Source organism: Antedon bifida, chromosome 3 (assembly GCF_963402885.1).
Source record: "Antedon bifida chromosome 3, ecAntBifi1.1, whole genome shotgun sequence".
NCBI classification, from domain to species: domain Eukaryota; kingdom Metazoa; phylum Echinodermata; class Crinoidea; order Comatulida; family Antedonidae; genus Antedon; species Antedon bifida.
In genome coordinates, this window is record NC_136228.1 from 30,585,705 (window position 1) to 30,603,153 (window position 17,449).

At 32.7% G+C, this 17,449-nt stretch overlaps 2 protein-coding genes and 1 long non-coding RNA gene across 3 annotated transcripts in view; all 3 read left to right on the plus strand.

The window, feature by feature from the left end:
- Positions 1-5,313, plus strand: part of LOC144837345 (tudor domain-containing protein 1-like) — a 26,733-nt gene extending 21,420 nt beyond the window's left edge. The window contains exon 22 of the mRNA XM_078692406.1: positions 5,197-5,313. The gene's annotated coding sequence lies outside the window, so the exon portion shown is untranslated. The remainder of the gene's footprint in view (positions 1-5,196) is intronic.
- LOC144837354 (uncharacterized) lies at positions 4,386-7,235 on the plus strand. The gene is made up of 3 exons (XM_078692423.1): positions 4,386-5,578; positions 5,794-5,978; positions 6,509-7,235. Exons 1-3 carry the CDS (start codon positions 5,146-5,148, stop codon positions 7,058-7,060), a joined length of 1,170 nt encoding a protein of 389 aa, XP_078548549.1. The 5' UTR covers positions 4,386-5,145; the 3' UTR covers positions 7,061-7,235.
- Positions 7,236-9,196: 1,961 nt separating this feature from the next.
- Positions 9,197-17,449, plus strand: part of LOC144837361 (uncharacterized) — a 260,004-nt gene continuing 251,751 nt past the window's right edge. Inside the window, exon 1 of the long non-coding RNA XR_013611466.1 lies at positions 9,197-9,208. This is a non-coding gene — a long non-coding RNA (uncharacterized LOC144837361). The remainder of the gene's footprint in view (positions 9,209-17,449) is intronic.

A 17,449-nucleotide genomic window follows, 5' to 3' on the forward strand; every position in this document is an offset into this window, starting at 1 on the left:
TAAGCAGAAAACCACAAAGCTTGACCCATGTAGAATCTGTATCTATCCTGTTGCTATCTATCTGAATCTTATCTTAACCGCTCTCCTGCGTAAATTTGCCTTTACCCTATCCGATTCTCAGTGCTGTATAATATTTTCCCAGTATCATAGGAATATTAATAATAATAATAATATTTATTTATTCAGCATGCAGTATTAGATATCTATGCGTTTACAAACTTAATTCTTTATTTTTTTTAGAGAATTATAAAGTTTTTTAATCAAATGTTTTTGCAGAGAAAAAAGATTTTTGCTGCCCTTTCATTATTTTCCACTACAAGAACAAATTGTGATTTTCTTTCCCGTTGCGCGAATACTGGTGCTCATAAGCACATGACAGCTCGTTTCTTGAGCTCTGATTGGTTGCAAAAGCAAACAAGTGACGAACAAGAATTTGTTATTTTAAAGCATTTTGAAACCCTTTTTATCTCAAGCATAAATTGTTATTAAATCTTATTTTTTTACAGCAAATTTTTGCATCACAAACCCTTTCACATGCCTTCATGGTTATCCCCTTACCGTTACTGCTCTTCTGTGTAAATTGGCCTTTATATGGGTATCCTATCCGATTCTCAGTGCTGTATCTCTACTAAAATATTTGCCCAGTGTCATTGGAATATTAATAATAATAATATTTATTCAGCATGACATTTAAGTACAATCTTGCCAAGGGCAATCAATAGACCTGAACAGTTACCTGCTCTTGCTATTTGGTAATACAGCATCTCATCTTTGTATTGCATCTGGTTCCTGTATCATGTAAAGTTAGGTTAAGAGTTAGATTATTGTATCATATGATCACACATGTGATGTTGTATTACCAAATATTCCTATAATACTGGAGAAATATAGATACAGCACCGAGAATCTGGTCGGTATCATCATTATAGGGGTATCCCCTGAATAGGGTTTTTCCCACAGTATGGTTTACTCTCAGTAGCGGTGTCTTGTGATTAGGGGTGTCTCAAAAATAGGGGTTCTTCTGTAGTTTAATTAGACCCTCTTTCGCATTAAGGGACAACCTAATAAGTGAATTACTTACTAACGTCTTAGTGTACTTGGTGGTAAAATCAAATTTAGAAAATTATGTTATAATTCATGAATGATTCCACCGAACTTTCAAGTTAAAATAACGATTGTGAGGCATTTGATAAATAGGCAAACTGCCTTAAAATGTCTTGACATTATAATTGTTATAATTGATTTTCAAGTTTTCTAGACCTCCAAAATTAATATTATACCAAGAAACTTTTCTTCAATATGATTATTGAATAAACTAAATGTTTCTTGCTTGCGGTAAGCCAACACATCTTTCTGTCTACCATGGATAAACATCACAGTCCTTTAGGAAAAAAAAACATTCTTTACTACCCCCAACCCCTCCGAATCTTCCAATTTACTGCAAACTCTCCCCAAACCAGAGGTACAAAAATGTCATTTAAAAAAAAATGTATTTGAAATTCATTTTTATAACCTTTATATCCTTGTCATTTGATTTGTTTCATATCATCTGCAGTGCATTATTTTGTGCCATTCATCATTAGAGGCATGTTCAGCTTTTCTCCTACCTAGGGAGCCTGTAGCCTAAAATGGCTCTACATGGCCGACTTCTGATCATACTTAATGTGCCTAGGCTTCTGTTTTAAACTTAACTTTTCAGCCTTTCTCCTACCTGAGGAGCCCGTAGCCTATAATGGCTCTACATGGCCGACTTCTGATCATATTTAATGGGCCTAGGCTTCTGTTTTAAAGTAAACTTTTCAGCCTTTCTCCTACCTGGGGAGCCCTTAGCATATAGTGGCTATACATGGCAGTCTCCCGATCACATTTAATGGGCCTAGGCTTCAATATTTGATTAAAGATGGAAGCAGCTAATAATGATGGTTTCATATTTTTTGACTGGGGAGAATATTTGCATTTGTTGTACCATTGAAATATTTTCTAAATTCAACTCATTCATAAGCATTCATTATTTGTTTTATAACACATCTGTTTTAAAGTAACCTTTACATGGTTGGATCTTTAAAGATATATTGTCCCCCTGAAAAAAATAATTTTTAAAATTGTTTTTTTTTAATATTCCATTTTAATGTCACATAATATTTATCAACTTTGAACAAAAATTGAATCTACAAAAAATATGTATTTACCTGAAAAAACTGTTATAATAATCTTTTCAAAAAAAGATATCACAAAATAGTTTTAGCTGTCCACCCTACTGGATCTGTTTTTATCTACTGCTTCCATCTTGAATCAATGTTTAAAGATTTCCACCTTGTGTCGAGCCTTGTGGTCGTAGCGCTTTAGAGAAAATTTATTTTGGTTAAGTGCTATACAAAAGACAATTATTATTATTATTTAAAGATGTATTGTCATATTATTATTATTTAAAGATGTATTGTCCCCCAAAAACATGAAAATGAAGGTTAATAAAAAAAAACACTTTGAATAGGTCATTTTGCAATTTTAATGGAAGTTAATCACTGGAAAAAAAAAAGTTTGTCACTTATAAAAAGACAAGTTTGTCACTTATAAACTGTTAATTGTTAAATTCAACCAAAAACCCATTGACTTCCAGTCAATCTGACTATTTTTTGCTTTAAATTACAGTTGTTATTTAATTATTTACAACTCTGTTGATCCCCGTAACTTTAACGATCAACAATAAAAAATGTCTGAAAATCATGATATTCTATCCCTTGGTAAATATTTTTTTTTCTCGATCCAATTTTTGATCAAATTGAATAACTATTATGTGACAACAACAAAATGTAAAACATAATTTCTTTCACAATATATCTTTAAGGCTATTAGTATTAGAAGTTGTACCATTCAAAAAGGGCAGCACATGTGCTCTGCAGTTTGCATTGTTTTGTTCTTTGATTTCTGAATAATAAGTTAATTGTTCAAAACAAAAAGGTGTAGATATTAGAAAGCCTTTTAACATAATGATACAATAGATTTGTCTTCACAGGAAAATGTGTGAAAATATAATAGTATACGTCTATCAAACTTTAGCCACCCACTAACAATATTGCCAACTTTTTCTTCATAATAAATCGTGTTTAAAATACCAAACGCACAGTTAGTTTTAAGGTATAAATGGCTGTATGATTTAAACATTTGTTTTTAGATAATATGTTAAATGAGTGACGAAAATATTGTGTTTTTTTATGTTTGCAAAAAAAAAAAAAAAAAAGAGAAAAGAAAACGATATCGTATATATTTTCTGACTTTGTAATTATTATTGTTTTGTATTTTTGCTGATGTAAAGAGTTGTTGTTCCAGAGTTTTATTGTAGTTAGGATGTATGTTTATTTATAACAATTCCAGTGGTGAAGAATTTATTTGCAAAGTTGTTCTAGAAAGTGTATCAACATTTAATGTAAAAACAATAATAGACAGATTACAAGCAAAATTAACAACAGTTTAAAAGTACACACGGATATATACAGTAGTACCATTTCCACAAAAAGAAATAAAAAATGAACAAATTTTTAAAAGGCCCCTAGTATTTTTTTACCTTGCCTTGCATACATATATTCATACTTTTAATTTAGTTTATTTATTTATTTGAACTGTATTTAATGAGGGTGATCCATCCAGCAATTGCTGATCATTTGGGACAGATACAATACAGTCTAGTTTTGAATGAGGAAAAGGATCGTGAATTGCGGATAGATAGAGGAAGATAATTGTAGAAATGAGGGGCCTTGTAGCTGAAGGAAAGTTTGAAAATGTCAAACTTTTTCTGAATTATATTCTATTAATTAAAATAATTTTTATTTAGTTAACATATTATTTTTAATTTTACTCTATACTCAATTTAATATTAATATCAATATTTAAAAAAAAATTTAGTTTAATGATGTAGTTTGTTTAGATATCTATTATACATAAGGCAATTATCATAAGCCATAACGGTTCTTATAATCTAACCTATTATAGTTAGGCCCACTGTTCGTAAACTCATTCATTGATTCTGTCTTTCAAAAACAATTTGGTAAAAATACTTTCAGTGCTAAAGAGTTTATTTGCAAAGTTGTTCTAGAAAGTATATCAACATTTAATTTTAAAAACAATAATAGACAGATTAAAAGCAAAATTAAAATAAAATACATAGACAGATTAAAAGTAAGATTAAAATACATAACAATTTAAAAGTACACACAAATATTATACAGTGGTAGGCCTACTATTTCCACAAAAAGAAAAAAATAGTATTTGTTTTTTGTTATCTTATATATATATCTTCATACTTTCAATTTTATATATATTGTATATTATATACTATTAATTAAAATCATTTTTATTTAGTTCACATATTTTTACTTTTACTGTACAACAAATTTATTTGTTAATATTAATTAACATCAATATTATTTTTAAAATTTAGGTTAATCAGGTAAATTATTATTTAACATACATAACGGTTTTTATAACTATTATAGCTAGGCCACTTGTTACTACAATTAAAGATTGTGTTCGTAAACACATTAATTAATTCTGTATATCAAAAACAATTTGGTAAAAATACTTATAAATCATTATCGATGTTTATCTTGGGGTATTTATGGCGGTTACTTTATAATACCGGTTTCCTTTAATTAATTAATAATATATAGAAACATAAAAAATAATAAGTATGATATAAGTATTTGGGTACTTTGAGCGAACATTGTTAACAAATTCCACACAAAATATTTTTCCTACTTTGCGTCTTGTAGGAAATTGGGAGTTGTCGCGTCTTTGTCTTAATTCTAGTTTTTAGAATAAAACCAAAAGGTGTTATGGATTACGGTCTAAGATAATGGAATGGTATGTTGGCACACGCCCTGAGAATGTGAACAATACCCCAGCTCTAGCCACCCCTAGATCAATGTCGTCACTCACGCCAAGCTCTATTGTCCGCCAGCTTTTCTTGTTCTTTTCACGCGCTGTGAAAGAATAGAAAGCGGTGTCTGTGACTTGAGTCACAGGTAATTGAAGCATTGTTTTAAAGTGTTACCCTTCGTCTTTTGTCACCATACCTTCATAAGCTGGTAAAGTTATTCCAGGAAATCATAATCTTGATTTCACTTCACTGACTGACATCAAAGAAACAACATGCATCTTGAGACAAGCTCACTAGAATCTTCTACTCGTGTTTACCCGCAGACTACCGGGTACGAATCGTTTGATAACGTAGGCCTACGGCTACCAACATCTACATTTGGAAATACACCGTCTAACAACACCACTATGTATGGGTTGTCGCCGTATTCAATGTTTAACCAGTATACCAATTCAGCGCTGTGGAAGACTACCAGTCACCCCGTCGATGATTATTCAAAATCCATGTTGAAATCTGAAAACATACTATTTGGCAGTTCAGCAGACGACTTCTATTCTACGCAAAGTCTTTTCAAGACGTTTGATGAACATGCGGAGAAGTCTGAATCAGACGATGCCTTGAAGGTCAAATCTGAACAAACTAGTATAAACAGCGAGATATCTTTGACTATCGACCAGACCAGTACAATTTCAACTCCCGAACAAGGTAAGATTTTCTAATAATCATTTTCTAAAGCTAAGCTTTCTTCAAATCATATTTTGTACTTATTTTATCGCTTGTTTGACTTTACTAATTTGATTTTGAATACGATCTACATTTTAAAAATAAATTGTCTCTTATTCTAAACCTAATTCTTCTCTTATTCCAATTCCCATAAATTGTGAAAATGTACAATTTACATTATACGTTTTATCTTACAGTTTCTCCATCACCATCAACGTCGTCCGATGGTAGTTCTCAATCTGGTACCTTGAAGAAGAAAGCTCGAACTGTCTTCACCAACAATCAACTGCGTGATCTCCGAGCTACGTTTGCCAAGAAGAAATACCTGACCACCGATGAACGTATGAAACTTGCTGCAGAAATTGGTTTATCACACACTAAGGTAAGATCTTGTTACTTTACTTTTGTTTCGCGTTAATTGGCCTAGATAAACTATTCCAAAACATTCTCTACTTTTTCATCAAATTGACAAACCAAATTATTATTTTTGTTCTCGCCATGTTCAACACATTACAACTTCAATTATTATGTCACCTCATTTGCAGTCCAATATTTTCTTAGCCGTAACTTATAGCTGTAACAATACTGTATGCTACTGTATTATTAACTTGGTTTACATCATTCCATACTAACTTTTTCATCAATACAAATTGGCAAATTATAATTTTTTTCCACGACACACTTAAAATTCCCCATTGTCTATAGGCTAACTTTTTCAATTATGTTTAACATGTATGTTTACCTAAATTGCAATCCAATATCGTTTTAGCTTCAACAAAAATATTTTATTTTCCTGGTCTAGAAAGACATTAACAGATTTATTAACTTGGTTTTTTTCATCTTTTATAACCCTTACAATAATGTATGTTTAACAATGTGATTAACGTTTTTTACAACATTTATTATTTTCAGATAAAAACCTGGTTCCAGAACCGTCGAATGAAATGGAAAAGAGAAAATCACTGCACAGTACCAGGACTTATACCAACAATGCCTCAAGATTGTTTACCTCAACCACACACCTCAACAATGCTCGCCATGTCCAACCTACCAGCACTACATCCAAACCCGTCATCAATGCTCGGCGGCATACCAAACGTACCAGCACCAGCAACGTCATCTCATCTCCAGATGTCGACCTCCTTACAGACAACAACACCAAGCTGTTTACCACAAGCGATGTACAGTCAAACATTCACCAATGGTTACTACAGTATGAACAATTCTATGCTTGGACATTCGATGTCGTCATCGCAAAATCTCTTCAACAACGAATTTACCAAGTACTCTCCACTTCCACCGATGTCGCTGACTGATACACCAACGTACGATACCAGTTACATGGGTTACCCAGCGTGTTCTAAGTACCCATACCAATCGCTACCAACTTCACTACCAACGTACACCAATAGAGACAATTTGTTAATGGTTGCACCTCCTACGCAGTCATACTTACCTTCATAACACTTATTTTAATAACATTTATTTTAATTATTGTAATGTATACAAATAAAACCATATATCACATTGTAGTAGCCATTAATATTACGCTAATTTAAATATGCCGGTTTGCTATTTTGTAATTTTTAAATAACTCATGTATATTATTTTGATTTTAAATAAAGTATTGAACAAAGTATTGAAACAGTATGTTGTTATTGTTTCATGGTGCAAATATATTGACACAATTTTCAAACAGTACGGAAGTTGTAATAAATAATTGTTTAAAAATTAATCCCAAAATATCCTTAAGATATTTGGGTCTTGATCTCGATAAACATCTAAGTGACAAAACCACTGATATAAAAATCCTATGTAGTGTCCATGGAAGACTTAAATTTCTCTTAAATAGAAAATTTCTAACAACACAATCTCTAATATTGCTTGCCTCCTCACTTATTCAATGTTACTATGACTACGGTTACTGTATAGGTTTTCTCCCCTCATTAACAATCTTGAAAACACACTCCAAACGTAAAAAAATAACGGAAATCTATTCAGATTTTCAAAATAATAAATGGTTCATCTCCTAAGCACTGCAAAACAGATTTTATGTTCACAAATCAAATTCAGAATTATAAGACTAGATTGTCTACGACAAGAAAGTCGATCCACTTGATCAACAGAATGAATAAATAAAATAAATATAGTTTACTGTCCTGAAAAGGAATCTCTTTTTTCCATCTTTATTTTTTAAGTGTTGGGGGACACCGGATCTTGTATATGTAATTAACGCTAATGACCTTGTGTTTCAGTTTGTTTTTTCGTGCTGTCCATTATTTTTTATATTTTTATATATATAGTTTGAATGTTTTGCTACTTTTTATATTTTTATATGTACTGTATATGGAGAAATCTGAAAAGTTTAATAATAATATAGGCATAGGCCTATAGGCACACACAATATACAAATGTAGTGTGATATAACACATACATTATTATTATTACACTGATACCTTAATATTATATAATTCGCGTATTAATTATAAATTATTATATTATTAATAGACATGTTATGACGTTTTCTACGTTGATAAATCTACGACTACTGATACGTATTAACCTCAGATTCTTTGATTGGTTTTTAATAAGCACACAGCTCTTTCATCTTTCTTAATTTCTTAAGATTAAAAGATTCAACGCCCATTTGATAACACATTTCAACTCGCCTAAAGGAACGTTAGTAGCTATAACTAATTTAGCAAATGAAAACACTGACTGATACATTTTCCGGCGGAATCGAAGGCATGTGTATGTATTGTACATTGAGCGTAGATCTTATCTCTTTGTCTTAACACTATCAAACTAGTTTGACAAACATATGTGATGTGCCCAAATATGGTAGTGATATGCCAACATATGGTGGTGGTATGATGTCATCATGCCCATATATGGGCACATTATATATTTGTTGTCATATAAAGTTTGATGGTGTAGATAGACCTTTAGGAGTAGAGAAATATCTTTGTTACCTGTACATCCTGATCTACGTTGCTGTAGTACCAGTAATCTTACTCTCCCCTTGTCTGTACCTATGATATCAGAGGAGTCTCCGCACTCACCCTTATAACGCCATCCCAAATAGTTACTTATCTTATTATTTTCATCAGTATAGGATGGGGGTTGGGGGTTGGGGCGGGTGATTTATTATATTTCCATACATTAGTTTCCATATCCCTATTTGAGTTTCTCAGCTTCCGTGCTTAAAGCTCTGTCTACACTATCAAACTTTATGTGACAAAAATATGTGCCCATAATATGGACATGATGATGTCATATCACTACCATATTTAAGCATATCACTTCCATATTTGGGCAAATCACACCTTTTTTGTCAAATGATTTACAACATTTTTAACGCAATATCCTCCAGATTTATTGAAACTTGTGGAATCGGTGCTCTTTCGTGTCCTGTAAAGAAGAAAACAGCACCTAACGCTGTGAGCCATTATTATGATCATAGTTACACTTAGGTTTAATGAATGTTAATTAAGAAATAATTTGTAATTTTCAAACGAGTTAGAATTTCTTTCGGATAAGGAGCTTATCGCAGTTGAAACAATTAGTGGATATTGATGTATAATCCAAGTGATGATGAGATGATAATTAATGGTGAAATAATTTACTTTGTCACCAACACAGGATGCAGTGGGGAATAGATTTTAGTTTGGTACGTAATCGTGATGTTGTTCATTATGGTTGTGCAAATTTAGGAGTGGTGGGTGGGGTGGAGTGAAACGTATCGACTAAAGGCAAATTTACACACAGACGAGCGGTAACGGTAATAAAAATATAGAATCCATGTTCTTCCTTATGACCATTTACACAAAACGTGGAGCGGAAGGGCGGTTTCCGGTGAGAATAGATACAGATTCTACGTGGGACAAGCTACGCGGTTTTCCGCTTAAGCGTGGTTCCAACTAGAACGCAACGCAGCGACGTGTCGACGCAAAGTGTTGTATTTCGTAATCACGTTGCGTAGGTTGCGTTACGTTGCGTCGCTAGTGGGAACCAAGCTTTACTGTTACCTCTCGTGTAAATTCGCCTTTACGCGTTTTTGCCCCATGTGGTTAATGTATACTGGCTGTTGCTTACTTCCGCACGAAATGCGCATAACCATAGAAACAAATTGTAAAGGTTTGTCATCAGCACATTTGAATATGAGAAAAAAAATTCTAGTAATTGGAATTAATAATCCTGCTTAACGAATTAGGCCTACTAAACAGGTGGATGAGGAAATAATTCGTTGTGTTTTCTGCCATTCACGCTTTTTCCGTCATAATATCGCCTGCTCAAATTAATAACGAAAAGTGGCGCGTAGTGTCCTCTAGCAAAGTGGTGCTTTTAAATCATGCGTGCGAGATTATAGTCGGCATTATATGGGTTAATAAAATACCCAAGGTTTGGCGGTAAACTTGCCTTTATTGTTCACGGTTTAATGATAATTATTTCGCGCCAATACTGATTGGTATTTGCTTGAGTTGATTACTTTGATGTAGACACAAATTTGTGTGATTATTCTAAGTAATATTTCTAGTTCTTAGATGAAGAAGGCAAAGCGATAATTTAGAGATGTATTAAGAGGATTTTCTTTTTACGCTGTAATATGTGAACTTTATGTTCTTTAACAAAAAAATCTCTAAGGAGAATGATTAAATCTACAATCATTACATCATTAAGTTTCATGGTCAAATATTGTTGTATGTCCTTGTCTGCTACTGATATATACTCAAAGTTGAGGGTGGAATAAGGGGAGGGTGAGATGAAATGAAGGTTTTCGCATTGGAACATAATTACTGTACCAACATGGAACAATAATAATATTCAAATCGTTGAGGGCGTTGTTCGAACTAGACCACTTTGTTACGTAAATTACGTCACGAACACAGCTGACTGACCATGGGCCATATTTTGGGTTGTAAGACCTAACTACGTCGTTGGAAGAAATTTCATAAGTCAAAAACTGATTATGATTCATTAAAACAATACGGTAGGCGTTTATTTTGTCTTTTTAGGCAAAGATAGTATAATTGGTAGGCTAAATCAAACCTCACCATCTCCAACTGATTACAACTATCTATGGATTACCTAATCCATACACCTGCAGAAGTATCAATCCAAATTCACCGCCGTTGTGACGTCAAGAGTGCATACCACCAATTACGCGTAGTAGACCTAGCCTATCAATATAAGGTTTTAATGTTAACGGCTTAAAAAATCATTATTGTAACATTAATTATAGTTTGATAAGATTTTAATACAATTTACCAAAGTGACGGAAATGGGTTGGAATTACGATACTTATATACACCATTGATAATTATGTGCGTTTTTATCCATTTCCGTAATTGACCAAAACGCTCGAGGTGAATGCTCGACGTTACCGGTCATCCGTATGGGACGTCGTTGAGCAATTAAAATAATACGTTAGAGAACTATTCATCTTTAAGATAACGCATGCATTCATTTCCTAATTGCAATTAATTTTTTTAATTGTAATTATATTAGATTTTTATCAAGTAGGGCGTATTTTTTCATTCCATAAGTTTTCCTTGTTGTGTGGTTGGCGCCTGGTCAACAGTGCGAGACGCGGCTGGTTAGAGTCCTCTAAACGCGATTGGCCAGTTGTTTGTATCCAGCATGTGCTTTATAGATGTTAATAACAAATTGATTCGATTGTTTAATACCATTTGATGTAGTATTTATGTGTTTTTGATTAACAAATAATCTAATTAAAAGTGTAGATCATAGCAACTGATTAATTAATTGGAGTCATTTGTCTGTTGAGAAATACATATTATTTGGAGAAGATGCTTAAGCCAACACTTATTCTACTTACAAGATTAATAATTAATTTATAATATAGCTTATTATAGCTTTTAATCTCAGTTAAGTTAACAAAAAAAGAATGTAGCAATCTCAAATAGTTACGCTTGTCGATCATCCATGAACAAATAAAGTATCCGCTTATCAATCAGAGTTTGGTCCTTACAATTTCAATTTTTCCATTCAGATGTAAGGTACAGTTCCCGGTATGTAGATTAGATGCAATGTCTGACTTGTCCTTATTTGATTGCCTGACATTATTTATATAGTCAAGAGTCTTATGTTGTTATAACAAGGTCATATACATGGCTGCAGTCGTGTGCTCAAATTTGAGTTAGTGTTTACCAACCGACCGACCAACCAACCAACCGACATAGTAAGCTGTAGAGTCGCGTTTGCATGCGACTAAAAATTAATGATTAATTCCCGACTCTTCTCTTTCAAAATAACGTGTTCTTTTCTGGCCCGCCTAAGTTTGCCAAGAAATATTGCCATTTGTGCCCAATTTACGTTACAACAAATAAAAGACGTGTCACGCGTGTCTCTCTGGCCAGATTCGAACAAGTGACCTGACGAGCGCCATCACAATCTAATAATACACAGTCTTCAGTTGTTCGCATTTATTCATTATCAATTATTAATAAGCGTTATAATCCATTATAGCAAAAAGTTAAGAACGATGCATTTAGATTATTTAATATCGCTCAAAATTAATCAACGGTTTTATCAAATTCTCATCTTCGCCCGATTAATGAATTTTAATGATGCACTGTATATTTCCGATAATGTTTTATTTATTTAATTTTAAAGGCAATTACCTACAAAACTGATGTCTATATAGATTAATTGCATGCATCAATTTGGTTTCACGTCGTAAGTAATCGGAGAAACATGAAAACAGTATTTGTGTTAAGTGAATGATTTTGTAAGACAAATGGCAGTACCCGTATATTATTAAATCGACTTGTTGTATAATAATAATTGTATAATAAGTAGTATTGGTGAGCAGTGTTTATTAACTATTCACAACCATTTTAAAATCTTGTTGATTCTCATCTTCTCCTTCAACATCATCGTAACATAATTAAAATCATCATCATTATCATAAATATCATCATCAATATCATCATCATCATCATTATCAGCATCATCATCATCATCATCAATATCATCGTCATCATCATCATCAATATCATCGTCGACATCATCTTCATCGTCAATATCATCATCATCATAATCATAATCATCATCATCATCATAATCATCTTCATCGTCAATATCATCATCATCATAATCGTGATCCTCCTCCTCCTCCTCATCATCATAAATATCATCGGCGACATCATCATTAGCATCATCATCATTATCAGCATCATCATCATCATCGTCAATATCATCATCATAATCATAATCATCATAATCATCATCATCATCATAATCATCATCATCGTCAATATCATCATCATCATCATAATCGTGATCCTCCTCCTCCTCCTCATCATCATCAATATCATCGTTGACATCATCATTAGCATCATCATCATCATTATCATCATAATCATCATCATCGTCAATATCATCATCATCATAATCGTGATCCTCCTCCTCATCATCATCATCATCGTCGAAATCATCATTAGCATCATCATCATCATCATCATTATCATTATCAGCATCATCATCATCATCATCATCATCATCGTCATCATCGTCAATATCATCATCATAATCATCATAATCATCATAATTATCATAATCATCATAATCATCATCATCGTCAATATCATCATCATCATCATAATCGTCTTCCTCCTCCTCCTCCTCCTCATCATCAATATCATCGTCAACATCATCAGCATCATCATCATCGTCATCCGTAATCGTATATTGTACATCCCCATCATCATAGACGTCAATATTGTTCTTCATCAATGTAACCTTAGATATTTAAGTTTTATGTTGACTATATTATGGATGCGGTGACTCATACAGTATAAACAATTCTAACAATAATGCTATAAGAATACATTAGTGAAAATTGTCTTTAGGCACAATTCTAACCCGAAAACGCTGTTGTCCCGATTTCAATGGACCTCACATACCTCATTGCCAAGAGCATTAGCGCCCTCATTTTTTTCCATTTGAGGTATAATACGGGTAGCTCCCAAAAATATTTCGATCCCTTCCGTACGATTTTTCTCTGAATTTTGCCAGATATCCTTGGGTTTAATGTAAGTTTATTAATATGGATGATATTTCCGAAATAAAAAGAAATTGAATTGAATTGTATACTGTTCGAACAACATGAATTTCAGCCTGTTGGACAACCAGTTAAGTTTCTATCTTTTGCCATTAGCTTGTTGATCATTTTTAAGGAAATTGCCTTTATTATATTTAGAACAAAACTATTACAGTTTTATTGCTATTTAATTGGCGACGCACTTTAAAAATGATTGGACATAAAGATGATTATAAAAAAACGATACAATATTTTAAACATCAATAAGTCATTGTATACAAAGAAGAATAATTGGAAGATACTAACCGATGCATTACAAACTAATTAAGTATATTGGTAACAGAATAATGAAGGTTTTAAATTAAATTTGATCATTTGTGATCTATATAAAGATACCATTAAATAGACATAAAAATGAACAGATAGTTTAGAGTAATATCGCTGATGAAGTGGAATAATAAGTTATAAAAAAGGCAACGCAATTTGAAAACGATTAAGAACAATTAATAACTGAAGAGAAAATTAGAGTTTAGTTTATTTTTTTGGTTGTAAAAGTACAAGAGACATACTGCCTGCTATAATTGGAGACAACAACGCAACTATGGAGAGACGTGAAACCAACGATTCTCATTGGTGTATCTCCACATACAGTACTATCTATTTTCGAAGTATTTGGTAATACAGCATCTTCTTTATATCACATGTGTGGTGCCTGTATCATATAAGGTTAGATTACTACTAGATACATGTGAAACATTACCAAATATTCCTATAATACTTCGGTAATTAGAGATACAGTACCGAGAACCGGCTGGTCTTAACACACGGCCCACACCATTCTTGGTGCACATTCTAAAGGCGCAATAATATGGTTTCGAAGCGCATCGTATCTGCGACACATAGGCCTAACTTTATTTGTTTGTACTTACAAAACGTTTTCAAAATAACAATTTATAGCCTACAAATTAGCAAAAAGTAAACTCAATTTAAAGACCCAGTCAGGAGCTGGATAATCATTGCGTTTTTTGCGAAACAAATTATTATTTGTGTATTCCCATAAATATTGACGTCATAGTCATACACCCAGTTCAATAATGACATCAACAGTGATAATTTTGTGATCTTGATCATGACACTTGATCATGATTATGATAATTATAATATCCTGGATTTATATAGCGCCTAATGTTGTGAAACCTCTAATCGCTGAACATTATTACCCCAGTTATTTTTTTTGGATCAAACACGTATGGAAACATACTCCCATAATGCAGCTTAAAGTTGTGTCATGATAACAGATGATTGCAAATATGACGATGATGTCATTGATTTTAATAATTAATTATTAATACAATTGGTAGAAATGCTGTATAATGATCCTTTCGGTAAATGTAATCATTCTGATTGATTATCATTTTGATTGGTTTGTGAAAAGCTATACCTTCGACCACTGGGTTACGAGGCACTCGAGATAATATCACTTTAAGCAATACGTTAATCCACCATTAACTGGCATTAACAGTTTATGAAACCGTATGCTAGATAAATCATAATCAATTTGAGTATGATATACTTCATTTAGCATATATTATCATTCGGCTATACTATTACCGTTATAATTGAAATATGAAATTAATACGCCACTCAATAATTACGGTACTCTAGATAGTTTACAATCGCTAATTCGTTCAGATTCATTAAATTAAGTTTAAGGCTATAGTGACATGTTATGTGCGTGTAGCATTAGGCCCAATTATCTACGTTTGTACGCGCGCGTGCGTAATTAGAAGTTGTCATTGGCGCATATTATGAGTAGGTCTATTCCTGATTTCGTAACAACGAGAGTGTACCATGAGATAGATTAATAAAATGTCGTATAACTACTATTCCTCGATTGATTACTGCAGGGAGATGTAAAATAACATTTTTACATCTCCCTGATTACTGCCACTGCAGATTATTATGTGTAACTAACCCAGGAGGAGTATTTTTTAAGAGATATTTTGGAATAGAGGAGTACCGTCCAGAAACCTATAGAGCGCCACCAACATGTTTTAAGTGCATAAAGATATTAACGGAAGATAACATAGCGATGTAACTGCACAAAACAAAAATGTCTTTTAAATTGAATCCACAATAAGTGACGTTTATCATAGAGTTATGATGGTTTGAGTAAAATACTATTTCGTTCTAGAACTAGCCGACTGCACTTCAATTACTTCTCCATATCTGATAACCGACGGTCTCCTGGGCATACGCAAGACCGATTCGATAATTGATGTTAAATTAGGTTGTTAACATACTGTACAATACACGTTCGTCTTTTGAAGTTAACAAGCTAGCAAACAAAGCTAACAAAGACTAGAAAATTCTATACCAATTGCAGGTCGCATTTTCCTGACGTTTTGCTACGCTTCTCGGTGCGTACACACAATACAGAGGCGGTAACATGGGACCACTAAAATGTTATTCCCTAATCGATTTAGATGAAGTTTGGCTCCGTGAATTCAACTGACAACGATTAGATATCAGTTGAATTATGAGTGGTAGATTGTTTGATAGTGTCATATTAATGTTGCATGATACGGTCGACTATTGTATAATTAATGTTATGGCGCTTATCTCTCAAAGCATTAACATTTAATTGCTTCTTGTTGACAATTAGCAGATAATTTAAAATGAATATTTTAATTTGAAGTTGATGAGTTGGCGATCAAGATCGTATGATTTATATTCCGTCTGTTACTAGGCCTATCGGCTTTTACTCCCTCCCTATAGAATAGAAAACTTGTATAATCTAGAATTTTAATAGCTGGGAAAACAAAAACGGTTATTCTTGTAAATTAGACCTATATTTTGAACAGATACCGTACGAAATTTGTTTGGCTAGGCCCTAATTCAGTAGTAGACGGGACGAATGTTTCGTCGATGACGATGACCTCTGAGCATGTTGCAGTTTTTTGCTGTGTTTTTGTTTTTCGTTCGTTCTCGTCTGTTCTCCTCGTCCTGGATTTGTTGTTCTACCATACCGTGTACATTTAAAAAAAAAACATGTTTACTATTCTTGGGCACCAAATCATCTCAAGCTTTCTCTTTCAATTTGGTTAATCTGTTTTATTAATTATTTTAAAAGAAACATAAATCTTACTTTGAATTGAATTTATTACACTTACCTTGTCATCATAATGTCTTATATTGTTTGTACCTTAAAATAGTTGATCTTCTCCTATTTTCTAGAGAAGATCCCTCAATTTGGTACTTGAAATATTTTTTAGATTTGTTTCCACGAGTTTGGTTGATTTAAAGATTTTTTATTATTTAATTTCTCAATTCAGTGTTTCGGTTTGCAATGCGTCCAACGATTGATCAAATCAAATCAGATCAAATTCCAAGTTATTAATATAACGAACAAATAAGTTTACATTCTTAAATCTGTCATTAAAGTAATATTATATTTTTGTGTATTAAACATTAATCAATCGTATCTAAAAAATGTTAATGTATTATTACTGTATTGTATTTATTAAAGCTGGTTGTTTGTGGTATTTGTAGTTCTTTATTGGCAATTTATGGATGATCACGTTTCGCAGCAAGAGCATGAAATCTATACTGACCCAAGTACCCAGTTGGAAATTGATTTGTATCAGTATTTAATCAGGCTATGAAGAAAACACTCATCGCTAACATGTATTATAACAGAACTATAGATCAACCTCTCAATTGGCATGAACTAGCCAAAAGTGGTTGCCCGCAGTGCAATTAATTCGTATGCAAGCCAAAACAGTTAT